The sequence below is a fragment of the Bos grunniens genome, chromosome 18 (genome assembly GCF_055505025.1).
Source record: "Bos grunniens cultivar Pamir isolate PY7600 chromosome 18, Bosgru_T2T1.0, whole genome shotgun sequence".
NCBI lineage: Eukaryota > Metazoa > Chordata > Mammalia > Artiodactyla > Bovidae > Bos > Bos grunniens.
This window is the reverse complement of record NC_141182.1, coordinates 48,693,312-48,709,826: the sequence shown is the minus strand read 5'-3', so window position 1 is coordinate 48,709,826 and position 16,515 is coordinate 48,693,312. Positions and strand designations below refer to the sequence as shown.

Here is a 16,515-nt window from a genome sequence, read left to right as displayed (position 1 = left end):
CACCTGCCAGAGTCCCTTCCTCCAAAGCCGGGTCACCTAAGACCTGAGCCCCCAAAAAGAGGGAGGAGGGTCCATTTCAGATCCCCCCAGCCCCGCCTCTTCCCCTGCCAGCTCAGCTTCCTCTCTCTCTCTGTGAGGAACTTTCACTTCCTGCTACTTCAGGCCTCCCCTCGGAGAACAGGTAGGGGCCCCCAGGGGACCGAGCAGCTGGCATCACCACCCCACTCCGCTACACTGACCTGCAGCCTCCCTGTGGCATCAGGCAGCTGCCCCCATCACACCCTGCCCAGCACCCCTCGTCTCCTTCTGCTTTCTCATGGGGCCCAGGCAAGCCTCTGCCTCCCTCTCCCCACCCTTCCTGCCTGCTCTCCCCTAAGCAGGGCACCTGCTCTCTGTCCCCCACTTCCTAACACCCTGGACTTCGGGACAGTGGGCTGATGGATTGGTTTAGCTGTTTATTATCCATCCCTTATACCCACCCCAAGAAGAAGGGAAGCGCCTGGGAGCAGGGGCCTATTCTGCCCATCACCCTTTCCCCAGGCGCCTAATTGTGGTCCTGTACTTCAGTAAATATTTATTGAATGTATGGGTGCATGGATAGATGGATGGATTCCTGCTCCTGGGACTGCTGCAAGGAAAATATTTTAGAATGCCCTCCTTAACTGATAACCCACCATAGGAAGCTATACCCGGTTAAGAGTTGGGATCCAGTGGCTAGAGGGACAGATGTGCAACAAAGCAAAAAGAGTAAAATGTCAATAGTAGAATCTAGGTAGTGGGTACATAAATGTTCCCTGTAAAATCATTTCAGTTTTTTTTAATTTGCTTATTTTGGCTGCACTGGGTCTTCATTTGGGCATGAGGGCTTCTCTTGTTGAGCAGCATGGTCTAGAACTCCTGGGCTCAGTATTTGCAGTGCACATGGGCTTACTTGCTCTGCAGCGTGGTATCTTGGGCTTCCCTGGTGGCCCAGAAGGTAAAGAGTCTACCTGCAATGTGGGAGACCCACATTCGATCCCTGAGTGGGGAAGATCCCCTGGAGAAGGGAATGGCAACCCACTCCAGTATTCTTGCCTGGGAAATCCCATGGACAGAGGAGGCTGTGGCGGGCGACAGTCTATGGGGTCGCAGAGTCCCACACGACTGAGCGACTAACACTTTCACTTTCGTGTGGGGGTCTTAGTTCCCGGACCAGGAATGAAAGCTGAATCCCCTGCATCGGAAGGCCAATTCTTAACCACTGGACCACCAGGGAAGTTCCTATTTTAATTTTTCTGTTTGAGATCTCTCATGATAAAACCTTGGGAGAAAATATTTGAAGGCCCCTTTGTGATCAGGGAAGGGAGGAAGAAGAGACATCGTATAACATTGATCACATTTACAGACTGTCCAATGGGCAGAGCCCTTTTCCAGGCCCTGGGTTTTGACAATGGTTGTTATTCATTTGGTCCACTTTCATAAGGCTTCACTGGATGTTAAAATATAAAATATTACCCTGTTGTTTAGTCACTAAGTCCTGTCCAATTCTTTTGTGATCCTATGGACTGTAGGCTCCTCTGTCCATAGGATTTCCCAGGGAAGAACACTGGAGTGGGGAACTTCCCCGGTGGTCCAGTAGCTAAGACTGCACATTCCCAATGCAGGCGGCCCATGTTTGATCCCCGGTCAGGGAACTAGATCCTACATGCCACAGCTGAAGAAACTGCAGGCTGCGGCAAACGTTGAAGGGCCCACATGCCGCAAATGAGACCTGGTGCAGCCAAGTAAATATTTTTTCAATTAAAAAAAAAAGAATACTGGAGTGGGTTGCCATTTCATTCTCCAGGGGGTCAGCCTGACCCAGGCATCAAATCTGCTTCTCCTGCATTGGCAGGCAGATTCTTTACAGCTGAGCACCTGGGCTTCCCTAAAAAAATATTACCCTACCACTTGGTAAATAGCTGCTACTTTGAGTCCTCTTCCTTTCCCCCTACCTCCCCCTCCCTCTCCCCCTACCGGCCTCCCCACTAGGATCCCCAGATCTCCCCACCACCCAGGAACTGAAGAATTAACACCTGGCACAGCGAGGGATCTCAAGTCCATCCTGGTTGGTCAAGGTCTCTGCCATGTGGGTTGTAAATATTTAGAATATTACCCCTGGGCTGGAACAGCCTTGAGACATACTTTCCTCCCTGCCAGAGGCCAGACCATGGCTCCCTGGCCTCCTGCATCCTGAGGATGACGGCCCAGCCAGAGGACAAGGCCTCAGCAGGCCCCACGGACCAGGAGAGGTGAGGGTTGCTGAGGCCATCTCTGCCTCCCTGGATTCAGAAGCCCCTTCCATCCAACTCCCACCCACCCCCAGACAGGACCCAGAACCCCATCTCTTACCCTTTGCCCCCAGGCTTCCCCTTCCTGTACCTCTGACCCCATCTCAGTGTCCAACTGCCTTCCTCTGTCCCCTGGTCTCCTGGTCCCTGCCTGTCCCAGACTAATCCCATCACAGGCGAATGGAGCTGGTGAGACCCCCTTAAGGGTCCTTGGGACCCCAGAGTCACTCCTTCGCCTTCAGAGGACATGGGGGGTGTGGCAGATTCCAGAGCTGGATGCCCACAGTGCGAAAGCCCTTCTGGACCTGTGGCCACCAGGGGTAAGTACTCACCCCCAGGCACCCTCTCTGACCCTCCCCATGACACCCTGAACCAGTTAGGACCCTGCCGGTTGCCAGGGACAAGCACAACACAAACCAGGCAAACTGAAATCCTGCTTATTGATTCACATGACTGAAAAGTCCAGAAAAGACCAGTGAAAGTGAAAGTGTTAGTCGCTCAGTCATGTCTGACTCTCTGCGACCCCATGGATTGTAACCTGCCAGGTTCCTCTGTCTTTGGGATTTTCCAGGCAAGCATACTAGAGTGGGTAGTCATTTCCTTCTCCAAGGGATTTTCCCAGGGATCGAACTCGGGTCTCCTGCATTATAAGCAGATTCTTTATCATCTGAGCTACCAGGGAAGCACAAAAAGTCCAGAAGTAAAAGTAATTTTAGGGATATCTGAATCTTGAACATCAGACTATATATATATATATATATTTCTCTTCATCCCATTTCTTGTTGTTGTTGTTTTCTTAACCACACTGCACAGCTTCTGAGATCTTAATTTCCTGACCAAGGCTTGAACCCAGGCCCCCTGCAATGGAAGTGCAGAGTCCTAACACTGGACCTCCAGGGATTTCCTTGGCTTTGCTTTAAACTTTGGGAAATTCTAAATATTTTTCACTGCAAATAAACACTTGTTCTTCAATATCCTGATAAGTAGGCATTTATCTTTCTAACATAACCAGAAAGACAGCTGAAGGTTCTAGTTCTGCTCCTCAAACGACATCAAGGACATCTCAGCAGTTCTCCTAGACTTCCCTTACGGTTGCCCAGTGGCTGCCCCAGACCCAAGCACATGTGTGCATTCCAAGCAGGAGGAAGGAAGAAAGGAGGCACCAGCTGCATTTTTTCCTTTTACCAGCAAAAACAAAAGCCTTCACAATTGATCCAGAATATACAGACAAGGCCCAGGTAGCAATATTTTTTAAAAGTTCACCTGGAAAGGATTCCCTGGCAGTCCAGTGGTTAGGACTCTGAGCTTTCACTGCTGAGGGCTCGGGTTTGACCCCTGGTGGAGGACCTAAGATCCTACAAGCCATGCTGTGCAGCCAGAAAGCAAACAAACCAAAAAATAAAAGCTCTCCTGGGAGTTATGTAGCCAGAGGTGAGAACCAGTGCCTACATCGATCACTACCTATCTTCTATGGCTGGGCCTGTTAATGCCCTGAACAAAGCTAGAGTTCTGCAAGGAGTAGGGAATAGATTTGGATAAAGCAATTCTAGATGGCTGGCCCAAGCACAGGGCCACATCTTACCAGGTTAGCAACCCCAGTGTAAAAAGAGGCCTCTTTCCAAAGAGCTCCCATGGGAGATTTCCATTGGCTGGATCTGGTTCACATGCACATCTCTGAACTAACCACAGTGGTCAGAGAACACTCAATCCTATTGGCTAGGTCAGGTCATGGACCCACACTTAGGGCTCTTGGGAGAGTTAGTCCAACCTGCAGGACCTAAAGTAGAGAGTGGAATAGAGTTTTCTAAAGGAAATTTGGGGTGTGGGACCCAAAATAAAGGAAATGGATACTAGGCAGGCAATAGTAATAGACTTCTGCAGAATTCCTCTTCAACCTGGCCTTTGTCTCCCTTCCCCAAGAGTTTCCTGGTCATAGGACATCATCCCAGACAGGTCCTGGTGTTGAAGACAGGATCTTCACCAGGGGAAGTCAACACCTACCAGATCCAGAAGCTTCCTGGAGGTGAGGAGCCTACCCTCAAGTTTCCAGTCCACAACAAATTTATCACCAAGATCAGTCATTTTTTATTGTAAAATATCTCCTGAATCTTCCTAATCCTCTCTACCTCCATACCCTAATCCTAACCACCATCACTTCTTGCCCAGACAATTGCAGCAGCCACCTCTCTGGTCTCTGTGCTCCCACCCTTTTCTTCCTGCAGTCCATTCTGGACACAGCAGCCAGAGTGGTCTTTTGAAACACCAACCAGATGATATACATTCCTGCCTTAAACCCTGCAAAGGACATGCAACATCTTTAAAAAAAGTGAAGTCGCTCAGTTGTGTCGGACTCTTTGCGACCCCGTGGGCTGTAGCCTACTAGGCTCCTCCATCCATGGGATTCTCCAGGCAAGAATACTGGAGTGGGTTGCCATTTCCTTCTCCAGGAGATATTCCCAACCCAGAGATCAAACCCGGGTCTCCCGAATTGCAGGCAGACGCTTTACTCTCTGAGCCACCAGGGAAGCCCTGCAACATTTTAGATAAACATTAAACTCCTCATGGGACTTCCCTGGTGGTCCAGTGGCTGAGACTCCATGCTCCCAATGCAGGGGGCCCGGGTTCAATCCCTGGTTGAGAAACTAGATCGTACATGCTGCAACTGTTTTCATGCCAAAATGAAGATCCCACAGGCTGCAACTAAGACCCAGTATGGCCAAATAAATAAATATTTAAAAGATAAACTCCTTATCATGGCCTATAAGATTATGATTAGCACTTGCTCACTACTGCCCATCATTCTCTCTGCTCTAGAGACTGTTTTTTCTGTTCCTTGAGCAGGCTAAATGTGTCCTAACTTCAGGGCCTTTGTATTTGTTTTTCCTGTATGAGTGCCCTTCCTTGAATGGCTAGTTTAGTCTCCATCTTTTCTACCTCTATAGAAATGTAATCTTCTTTGACCACCACAGCTAATGATAGGCCTAGTCACTTTCAATCACTCTATTTCATTTCTTGCACTCAATACACTATACACTTAGCATTATTTGTTTGCTCATTCATCTCCCTCCACTAAAAGGTAAGCTACAGGTAGGCAGTGAATGTATCTGTCTTTTGACAAATATATCTCCAATGCCTGAAAATAGTTATCTTAATAAATATTGCCTAATCAATGAATCATATCTGGTGGCATAAGTGGGATGCTAGCATAAGAATACAGGAAAAGAAGGGGACTGCAATGGCTAGAAATTTTTCTGTTCTGAAGGTTCTTGGGGGGAACTGCAGGATTGGGGAAGAGAGAGTCCCAGAAAAAAGAATGCTGCTACCCCTCAAGTTTTCTAACTTATTCCTTCTTGCCCTCTTTCCCTTCCACTACCCCAGGTGTGTGTCTGGAATCCTCTAAGCTCTGCATGCCAGATCTGCCCCATCTCCTGGCCTTCCTATCAGCCAGCAGGTACAGGTCATCCATTAAAGGTGCTAAGGAGGATCCTTCCCTATGACACCCCACCCACACTGTGGCCCCTGCTTATCTTTTCTCAGGGATATTTTGCCTAGAACATTGCTCTTGCCCCCTCCTACCCTGGGGCCCGAAGACCAAAACACAGGTGAGACATGATACTCTAAGGGAGAAAGAGCCCACCTATCCACCTCTTCGATCCAGGAGGATGGTACCTGGGGGACCAAACTACAGGGTTTGAGGGAGGATAAAGGGGACTGGAGGGGCTTCCCTGGTGGCTCAGATGGTAAAGAATCCTCCCACAATGCGGGAGACCTGGGTTCATTCCCTAGTTGAGAAGATCCCCTGGAGGAGGACATGGCAATCCACTCCAGTATTCTTGCCTAGAGAATCCTCATGGACAGAGGAACTTGGCAGGCTACAGTCCATGGCATTGCAAAGAGTTGGACATGACTGAGCGACTAAGCACACAGCACAAGGGGACCTGAAAAAGTTGAGGGGGGTGGTGCTCAGCTCCTGGGTCTGAGTGAGGAGGTACCAGAAACTGAATCTCAGTTCCTCCAGTAATGAGGCTGAACACTAAGACTCCAAGGCTGGCCCCTTGGACACCTGGGATACCTCACTCCTGCTGTCCCCCAGATCCTCTGCAGATCGGCAGCATCCAACTCAGCACCTCAAGGAGGGTGCTCTTCCTGGTGAACAACCTCTACCTGGAGACCCACAGAGGATGGGGGATGGAGCAGACCCTGCCAGAGACAACTCCAGAGACTGCGGAGAGACACGGTCCAGGTTAGATAAGCAGGGCCCGGGGCCCCTGAGGGATGAAGAAGCTGCTGCTGCTGTTCTGTGGAACCCAACCCTCTCCCCACATCAGCCCCCAGGAACCCAGCCCCTCACCGTGTCTCCTGGGTGGAGGGCCCACTCAGCCCAGAGGAACACCATCTTAGGCCAGCTCTGGCCAGCCTGGTGGAGGAGAAGGAGGATGAGGAGGAGGAGGATGACAAAGATGATGAAGAAGGACCTGAGGACATGCTCACTCAGCACGTCCGGGCTCTAGCCAGGGCCCGGAGCAGCTACGTGGCCAAGCAGTTCCGGAGCTTCCGGGCGCGCCTCACCTCAGGTGCTGGGGGCCCCCACAGGCCTGGGGACCCGGCCACGGAGCTGCTTCAGGACGTCCGGCACCTCCTTACTGACCTCCAGGATCACTTAGCAAAGGATCCCGATGTCAGGGCTGTCTTCGCAAGCAGGGGACCTGGGGCCCCCCAGAAGGAGGAGGAGCTAGGTAAGGGGGAGGACTGAGAGGGAATCGAGGGACACTCTCCAAACCCCCACAGGTTCACATTTGCCATCTCTTGGCCCTACATCGGTGTTCACATCCAACTTCGTTCTCTCCATCTCTGAGCGCATCTGTTTCCTTTTCTACTCACGCTCCCTTTCCCACAAGTAGCAACACCTACTCTGTTCACCACTGCTCCGTTTCACGCATGTGTGACAGCGCATATTCTCTCTCCCAAGCGGTTGTTCATACCCAGGATCCTTCTTCCACATGTGCTCACACCTACGTGTACACAAGCGGGTGGACAGAGGCTAAGGAGGGGTGGTGATTGGTGATGGTGGGTCAGTGGAGAGAACGTGGCATGGGTCAACCTGGCGGCCCTGCCTAACCCCATCTCAACCCTTGCAGGCCCCGCAGTGGAGGCGGCCTTGTACCGCGCGGTGCTGGCGCCTCTGAAGCCCGCCCTGTGGATGCGACTCCGCACGCTCCGCGCCCCAGAGCTGCGGCAACTACGGCGGCGACAGGTAGCCCTGCGGGCGGAGGCGGGGCCTCCGGGAGCCCAGGGGGCGGGGCGTGAGAAGCGAAGCCCCGCCCCTGCCCTACGGAGCCGCATTCATGAGCGCCTGGCGCACCTCCACGCCGCCTGCGCCCCGCGCCGCAAGGTGTCGCTCCTGCTGGCGGTGTGCAGTGACGTATACGAGGGTCTGGCTCGTGGGGAGAACCAAGGTAAAGTAGGGGTCTTGAGTCTACCTGGATGTGGAGTGACTTGAGGGTTGTGAGACCCAGGCAGCAGGCGGTTGTGCACACGTCGAGCGGGAGAAGATGGCAAGCTTTACGCGGACCTCGGGAATCTAGTGAGGGTCGTTTGCATATCCCGCAAAGTGGAAGGGTAGCCAGCACTCGCGGTCTTGTGGATGGGATGGAAGTTGCCAGCACGTCCCCTCCAACCCCAGAGCCTGTCCTCCCCTCCCTTAGAGCCCCTGGGGGCCGACGCCTTCCTGCCAGCGCTGACAGAGGAACTGATCTGGAGTCCAGACATTGGGGAGACGCAGCTGGACGTAGAGTTTCTCATGGAGCTCCTGGATCCGGACGAACTACGGGGAGAAGGTGAGCCCCCAGCCTCAGAACCCCGGGACCCGACAAGAGGCACCCTAGGCCCCCTGCCTGCAGTGGGAGGGAAGGCTGGCAACCTGCGCGGGGTGGGGGGGAGGTGGTGTTGGGCTTCGGGGGAGTTGAGATGGCTGCGCTGACCTCCTCTTCTTGCCCGTAGCCGGGTACTACCTGACCACGTGGTTTGGGGCGCTGTACCACATTGCCCACTACGAGCCTGACACGGCCCGTGCGCACAAGGGGCTCAGCTCTGAGGTCCGGGCCTCTCTGCGCCAGTGGCACCGCAGGCGGACGCTGCACAGACAGAGCCCCTCCGGGGACCAGGTGATCACTCCTTAGGACTGCGGGTGGCAGGGAGGGCTGGACCTGTTTCCTTTCTGACCCAGGCTCCTACCTCTCCCCACAGGCCAAGCTGCCCTTTGAGGAACCATGGGCGATGGAGATTATGCAAGAGACCAAAGATGATTAAAGATCTCAGACACTTCTGCCCCACAAGCAAGATTCAGGAGGCATCTGGGACAGCACCAACTTCTGACCCCTGTCATTTAGAGGCAGGGGTTTCCAGGAAAAGGAAACAGGCCTAAAGACCTCTGAACCTTTACATTGGCTGTTCCTGTTTCCTGGCATGCCATTCCCCAATATCCACCTTGCTCCTTCCTTCTCTTCTTTCAGACCCTTAGGTAGACATCACCTTCTTAGTGAGGCTGTCTCAGGCACTGCTGTCTAAAACTACAGCTTCTCTGACTGGATCCTCCCTGGGGTAAACAGAATAATGCCCCTCCCAAGATGTCCACCTGCTAATACCCATAATCTGTGAATATTTTACCTTAAGTGGTAAAAGGGACTTTGAAAAGTGATAGTGTTAGTCTCTCAGTCGTGTCCAACTCTTTGAGACTCCATGAACTGTAGCCCACCAGGCTCCTCTGTCCATTGGATTTCCCAGGCAAGAATACTGGAGTGGATTGCCATTCACTTCTCCCAGAGATCTTCCTGACCCAGGGATCAAACCTGGGTGTCCTGCATTGCAGGTGAATTCTTTACCATCAGAGCCACCAGAGAAGCCCAAAAGGGACTTTACCGATGTGATTAAATTAAGGATCTTGCTATGGGGAGATTATCCTGGATTCAGGTGGGCCCAATGTAATCCCCTTATAAGAGCGAGGCAAGGAGATCAGAGTCAGAGAAAGAGATATGATGATGCACACAGAGGTTGGAGTGATGTGGCTAGGAGCCAAAGAATGTAGGCATCCTCTAGAAGCTGGAAAAGACAAGGAATGGATTTTCCCCTGGAATCTCAGCGGGGACTCAGCTTTTGACTTTGTTTTTTAAAACTGAAGGGGACTCAGCTTTTGACTTTGTTTTTTAAAACTGAAGTATAATTAATTTACAGTGTTGTGTTAGTTTTAAGAATATTTAAAGAATATATATATATTCTTCAGATTCTTTTCCATCACAGGTTATTATGAGATGCTAAGTACAGTTCCCTGTGCTATGCACTTGGTCCTTGTTGTTTACCTACTTTATATACAGTACTCTTACTCAGTCACTTCAGTTGTGTCCAACTCTTTGCGACCCCATGGACCATAGTCTGCCAAGCACCAAGCTCCTCTGTCCATGGGATTCTCCAGGCAAGAATACTGGAGTGGGTATTTTTTTTAATATTTATTTTATTTATTTGGCTGTGCTGGGTCTTAGTTGCAACATGAGGGGATTTTTAGTTGCAGCATGTGAACCCTTAGTTGCAACATGTGGGATCTAGTTCCCTGACCAGGGATCAAACCCAGGCCCCCTGCATTGGGAGTGCAGTGTTAGCCTCCGGACTACCAGGGAAGTCCCAACATGGTCTTTCTTTTGCGTGTGTGTCTGCGTTTTAATCTCCTCTTCGTGTAAGGACACCACTCATGTTGCATCCCTGGAGAAGGAAATGGCAACCCACTCCAGTACTCTTGCCTGGAAAATCCCATGGACAGAGAAGCCTGGTAGACTACAGTCCATGGGATCGCAGAGTCGGACACGACTGAGCGACTTCACTGTCTTTCTTTCTTTTCTTTCATGTTGCATCAGAGCCCATCTGTATGACTTCACTTTCACTTAATCACCCACCTCTTAAAAGCCCTTTCTCCAAATATAGTCACATTCTGAGTTCCGGGGTTAGGACTTGAACATATAAATTTGGGGAGGGAACACAATTCGGCTTTTTGACACTCTGTGGTGGTATCTTGAGACCCTGACTAACTTGCCCACCAACAACTTTTTAGCCCATGCTCTCAACACCTCTCTTTGATCCTTGCTGAATCATTGGATTTATTTGTACTATTCTATTCTGTTTATGGCAGTTTTCCACTTCCTGGAGTGAAATGATGTTTCCTGTATAAATAAATGTGTTTAATTTTTTAAAAAGTGAATTGATTTAAAGAAAATGATTAAGTAGCTAAGTGTATAGGTGACACATGGATACGAGGCAAAGTATGGGAAAGTGAGACTAAATGGCTGATGTTTGGAGTATCATTGGTTAATTATGGCTTTGGCTTCACTCTGAAGCTCTGGGCTTCCTACCGGATACCTCCTCTTGGACTCCCATTCCCATGATGTCCCAAACTGGCCACAGCATCTCCAAGAAACCCATTCCTCCTTCTAGTCCACATTTCAGGGGGCCCTCATGATCCCCAAGTCCCTAGACCAGAGCCCAAGCCTCATCCTGGACTCTTCCTCTCCTCCCGCTTCCCCCCACTTCCTCCCCTTCCACAGCTCCATCATGGTCCAGCCCCAGCCTCCCCCTGCCTCCTGGCTCCCAGTCCTGGGAATCCTGTCCCATGCCCTCCAAGTGGCAGCCAGAGGAAATTTTAAAAATAGATCAGAGATCTACCTCTCAGGCCAAAAATTAGGTTTGCAAGAAACACAATTTTATTTTTTTATTCTTTGATATCTAAGCTGAGCCCTCCTCCCACCATGTTGGGAAGAAATTTTAACCTGAGAGGAAATTTTAATTTGTTTGTTTAATACAATAAGCCTCCCACTTCCCCCCGGTTCATCCTAGGGCCTGGTCACAGAAGTCAGCTGGAGACAACCCACCGTCTTGATCTTGAGGCCTCTTCTCATCCTGATGTTCCACTGTTTGCCCAGGTCACGTAGCCCAGCTCACTCCAGGTGAAGGCCTGAGTGCTGCCCAGGGCCCTTGAAGCCCACAAGTTCCCATAGGGCCTGCCAGACTCTCATCTCCTCCCACTCGCCCCCTCATTCACCTGCTTCAGCCTCACTCACCTCCTCATTGCTCCCCACACCTGCCAGGCATCCACCCAGCCCAGGGCCTTTGCCAGACTTTCCCCTACCTGTGTTGCAGGAGAAGGGGGAGTGAGAGAATGGTCACATCCCAGGTCTTGATGGGGTAGGCTGCCAAGGATTCGGGATGGGCTGCCAAGTTATGGTCCATGGCTTTGGGCAGAAAAGAATTTAAGAGCAAGCCGTGGTAAAGTGAAAGCAACTCTATTTAGAGAGAAACACATTCCACAAGCAGAAAGAGGGTCATCTCAGAAAGTGAGAGCAATCTTGGGAAATCCACCCTTTTATGGTCAGCCTTGGAACTGTCCTGGTGCCTGGGGTATGTCATTTAACATATGCTAATGTGTTACAATGAGCATAGAATAAGGCTCAAAGTTTATTGTTGTGGCAGTGGTTGTTTAGTCATTCAACTTGTCCAGCTCTTTTGCAGCCCCATGGATGGTAGCCTGCCAGGCTCCTCTGTCCATGGGATTTCCCAGGCAAGAATACTGGAGCTGGTTGCCATTTCCTTCTCCAGGGGATCTTCCCCACCCAGAGATCGAACTCGCATCTCTGCATCATCTTCTCTATGACTTCTCAAAACGTGCAGCCTCCCTTCCTGTTTATCTTGTTAGGGAACCATTGACCAAAACCACCTGCCTTGGCCAGGCATGATGCTAACCACTTGCCTGAGTTGTCTCACAACAGGAGGTCCTGACACCAGCCCATTGTATATCTTGTAAAAAAACTAACTCAGAAGAATTTGGGAGGGGCCAAAAGGAGGAGGGAGGAGATGCTGTGTTCTGCCAACCTCCCAGAATCTTCCTCGCTGGAATCCATCTTGGTTGAAAGATGCACACACCACCAGGAAGGACCCTGAGTCAGAATGATTAGCCAGAGACAACCTGGGAACTAATCCCGTCACCATAAAACCTGAGAGTGCAAGCCATGTGGCAGAGCAGCTCTCCTGGGTTCCCTTAACCTGCTGCTCTGCACCTGGGCGCCCCTTCCCAATAAAGTCTTTTGCTTTATCAGCAAGGGTGTCTCCTCAAAAAATTCATTTCTGAGTGTTAGAAAAGAGTCCTCACTCAGACCCTGGAAGTGTTGCATGGAGAAGTCAATTCTGATTCCATGTTGAAACTGTTTCTCTGACTTGCTTTTATTATTATGATCATACATAATGGCCTGCCTCAGAGAATCCTGCCCCTCTGCCTGACTATTAAAGTGCCTTTGCTCAGAACCCTGTCCACCTGTAGATGGCAGGAAGGAAGAAATTAACACATCTCCCTGAGGTTTGCCATTCTAGGAGATATTTGCAAGATTAATGACCATGTTACTTTGTTTCCTTATCTCCTCCTCCTCTCTGATATTTAAAAGAACTTGGTATTGAGACCCAGATAAGATGGTTAATTTGAGACATTAGCCTGCCCTCTTCTTGGTCAGTCACCTCTCTAAATAAAGTAGAATTCCTTGCCTCAACACCTTGTTTTCATGGCCTAGGACCAGTAGAAAGAGCTTGGACTTTGTAACAGAAGCAGTACCTCTTCCTGCAACAATCTGATACTATGTATCAATCATTCTCAGCAGCAATTTGTTAAAAATACAAATTCTGGAAATAAATGCTCACAAGTATGGTCAATGGAGAAGGCAATGGCAATCCACTCCAGTACTCTTGCCTGGCAAATCCCATGGACGGAGGAGCCTGGTGGGCTGCAGTCCATGGGGTCTCTAAGAGTCGGACACAACTGAGCAACTTCTATTTCACTTTCACTTTTCACTTTCACTTTTCACTTTCATGCATTGGAGAAGGAAATGGCAACCCACTCCAATGTTCTTGCCTGGAGAATCTCAGGGACGGGGGAGCCTGGTGGGCTGCCGTCTATGGGGTCGCACAGAGTCGGACACGACTGAAGTGACTTAGCAGCAGCAGCAGCAGCAAGTATGATCAAATGATTTTTGACAAAGGTTTCATATCATTGGACTGGGGAAGAATCGTCTTTTCAATGAATGGAATTGGGAAAACTGGATGGATGCTACTGCTAAGTCTGTGCCAAGTCCGACTCTGTGCGACCCCAGAGACGGCAGCCCACCAGGCTCCCCTGTCCCTGGGATTCTCCAGGCAAAAACACTGGAGTGGGTTGCCATTTCCTTCTCCAATGCATGAAAGTGAAAAGTGAAAGGGAAGTCACTCAGTAGCGTCCGACTCCTAGCGACCCCATGGACTGCTGCCTACCAGGCTCCTGCGTCCATGGGATTTGCCAGGCAAGAGTACTGGAGTGGATACCCACATGCAAAAGAATTAAGTTGGGGGACTTCTCTTGCAGTCCAGTGGTTAATACTTCATGCTTCTAATGCAGGGGGCTAGATTAGATCCCCGGTCAGAGAACTAAGATCCCTCATGCTGTGCAGCACAGCCAAGAAAATTTTAAAAATAGTTTTTTTAAGAATAAAGTTGGACCCTTTTCTAAAAACGTATACAAAAATTAACCTGAAATGGATGAAAGACCTAAATGTAAAAACTATAAATCTATTAGAGGAAAACATAGGGGAAAGTTCTGTGACATTAGATTTGGCAACGATTTCTTGGATATGACACCAAAAGGACAGGCAACAAAGATTAACTGGAATACATCAAAAATTTTAAAATGTGGGGAACTTGTTGCTTTCACTGTTGTGGGCTGGTTTCAGTCCCTTCTAGGGGAACTAAGATCCTGCAAGCCACACAGCATGGCCAGGGAGGTGGCGGGGGGGGCGGGGAACAATCAACAGAATGTAAAATCAACCCATGAAATAGGGGAAAGTATCCGCAAATCATAAGGGGTTAATATCCAGAATATATATGAGATATAGATATATATATATATGATTTCTAAAACTCAGCAGCAACAACAACAAAACCCAAACAATAAAGTTTTTTAAACAGGCAAAGGAATTAAATGGAGATTTCTCCAAAAAGGATATGCATGTGGCTAAAAGGCTCATGAAAAGATAATGTGCTCAGTCGTGTCCAACTCTTTTGAGACCCCATGGACTGTAGCCCGCTAGGCTCCTCTGTTCATGGGAGTTCCCAGGCAAGAATATTGGAGCAGGTTGCCATTTCCTCCTCCAGGGGATCTTTCTGACCCAGAGATCGAACCCATATCTCCTGCATTGCAAGCAGATTCTTTACCACCAAGCCATCAGAGAAGCCTTGAAAAGATAATAAATATCACTCATCATTCAAGAAGTGCAAATCAAAATCACTACAAGCCACCATTTCATGACCCTTAAAGAGGCATGCTTTGTTTCACTTATTTATTCTCTGGCTCCCCAGAAACCCAAGGGTAGATTCTAACTAATGTCTAGTGGCTTGCCTGCCTGCTAGAGGAGGTCATCAAGAGAACACACATGACTGCCAGTTGACCTGAGAGCTGGACCCAGGCCATCAGAGGCTCCTCACCCTCTCCCCTGTCCTTGGAATGTACACTGCCCACTGTTCCCACAATGGGAGTTGTTCCAAGGGCACACAATTCTGGGAAAGTACGGTGTTGTTGAGACCATCTAGATGGTATACCTGACGGCCCAGTCAAGGCCTCTGTACATAGAGTTTGAAGATTCTTGCAGGTGGGTGCAGAGATCTGTTCATCTTTTGGCTGCCCAAGATAAGCCTCCTATAAACTTTCCCTTGCTTGTTACACCTGCCGTCTAGCACCAGGTTTTCTCTGGTGACTCAGCAAAGGATCTGCCTGCAATGCAAGAGACCCGAGTTCGACCCCTGAGTCACAAAGAGCCCCTGTAGAAGTAAATGGCAACCCACTCCAGTATTCTTGCCTGGAGAATTTCATGGACAGAGGAGTCTGGCAAGCTACGGTCCACGGGGTCACAAAGAGTCGGACGGGACTGAGCGACTAACACTGTCAGTTTTCTATCTGGACATGCCTCTTTCTTGGCATCTTCTGACCCTCTATGTTCAGGGCCCAGTTTGTGAATCAACAATGCCACAACTTTAGGAGGTAAAGATGGTATTATCAGCATCCCCTTTTCACAGTGTAAGACTCAGAGATAAGGAAGGGGTCTTGCCCAGGCCACATAGTTAGGAAATGGCGGAGCCAGGATTTGGACCAGGTCATCTGTCTCCTTTGCGTGTGTGTGGTCCCAACCTAGAAAACCAACTCACCTGGGCTGAGAGAGGCTCTAAGTTGAACACCAGCTGCCCAAGAGTGGGAATTTTGTGTGTCTTGTTCACTACTGAATCCCCAGTGTCTAGAACAGGGTCTGGCAGTACCTAGTAAATATTTGTCTGATCAAGGAATGAATGAATTAAAATAAATACTAAACTTTCAACCAGTTTATTATTATTGTTGTTTTTAAAAGTAATAGAAGTTGAGGGCTTCCCTGGTAGCTCAGTAGTGAAGAATCCACACGCCAATGCAGGAGACACGGGTTCCATCCCTCGTTGGGGAAGAGCTTCTGAGCCTGTGCTCTAGAGCGCAGGAGCTGCAACTCCTAGCCTACACACCCCAAGTACTGAATCGTGTACGCCCTAGAGCCTGTGCTCTGAAGCAAGGGAAACCACTGCAATGAGAAGATCACAACTAGAGAATAGCCCCTGCTCTCCACAACTAGAGAAAAGCCTGAGCAGCAGCAAAGACCTCACATAGCCATAAATAAATAAATAATATTTTTTTTTAAGTAATAGACGTTGGTTGGACACTGCGGTAAACTACTTCGGAAAATGACTTTTCTTTAAAAGTTGAATATATACCCACCATATGATCCAAGCATTCCACTCCTGGGTATATAGGCTAAAAAAAATGAAAACTATCTACACCAAGACTTGCACATCAGGACTTCCCTGGTAGTCCAGTGGTTAAGACTCCGAGCTTCCAGTGCACTGGGTCCAGGTTTGATCCCTGGTCAGGGAACTAGATCTCACACACCACAACCAAGACCCAGTTCAGCCAAATAAATAAGATTAAAAAAAAAAAAAAAAAAAAGACATGCACGTCGATGTTCATAGCACCCTCATTTGTAATTGCCAAAAATTACAAATAACCTAAATGCCCACCAGTGGGTGACTCGTAAACAAATTGTGGTGACTTGATAAATAAACTATTGCATGCAATGGA

General features: G+C 49.4%; 1 protein-coding gene across 7 annotated transcripts; it reads left to right on the top strand.

Moving 5' to 3' along the window:
• The first annotated feature begins 58 nt into the window (after nucleotides 1-58).
• Nucleotides 59-10,554, top strand: RINL (Ras and Rab interactor like). 7 transcript variants are annotated; one of them, XR_015145947.1, is made up of 14 exons: nucleotides 136-181; nucleotides 2,011-2,086; nucleotides 2,179-2,270; nucleotides 2,470-2,629; nucleotides 4,230-4,332; nucleotides 5,688-5,760; nucleotides 5,847-5,911; nucleotides 6,403-6,552; nucleotides 6,638-6,883; nucleotides 6,964-7,045; nucleotides 7,448-7,765; nucleotides 8,015-8,146; nucleotides 8,310-8,473; nucleotides 8,556-10,554. XR_015145947.1 is itself a non-coding variant. In XM_086352378.1 (13 exons), the coding sequence occupies exons 6-13, from the start codon at nucleotides 5,717-5,719 to the stop codon at nucleotides 8,616-8,618; spliced, it is 1,344 nt and encodes a 447-aa protein (XP_086208504.1). In that variant the 5' UTR covers nucleotides 59-181; nucleotides 2,011-2,096; nucleotides 2,179-2,270; nucleotides 2,486-2,629; nucleotides 4,230-4,332; nucleotides 5,688-5,716; the 3' UTR covers nucleotides 8,619-10,554. The 7 variants fall into 7 exon arrangements, 6 of the variants coding, with proteins under 6 accessions (XP_086208504.1, XP_086208500.1, XP_086208502.1 ...); XM_086352378.1 differs by having other exon boundaries at nucleotides 59-181; nucleotides 2,011-2,096; nucleotides 2,486-2,629; nucleotides 6,638-7,045; XM_086352374.1 differs by having other exon boundaries at nucleotides 6,638-7,045.
• Nucleotides 10,555-16,515: the final 5,961 nt, after the last annotated feature.

Excerpts from the sequence above, each read along its gene's own strand:
- RINL (XM_086352374.1), top strand. The coding sequence starts at position 2,218 with ATGACGGCCCAGCCAGAGGACAAGGCCTCAGCAGGCCCCACGGACCAG. Across the intron at positions 6,553-6,637 it reads TGCGGAGAGACACGGTCCAG|CCCCCAGGAACCCAGCCCCT; the intron begins GTTAGATAAGCA and ends TCCCCACATCAG. Across the intron at positions 7,046-7,447 it reads CCAGAAGGAGGAGGAGCTAG|GCCCCGCAGTGGAGGCGGCC; the intron begins GTAAGGGGGAGG and ends CAACCCTTGCAG.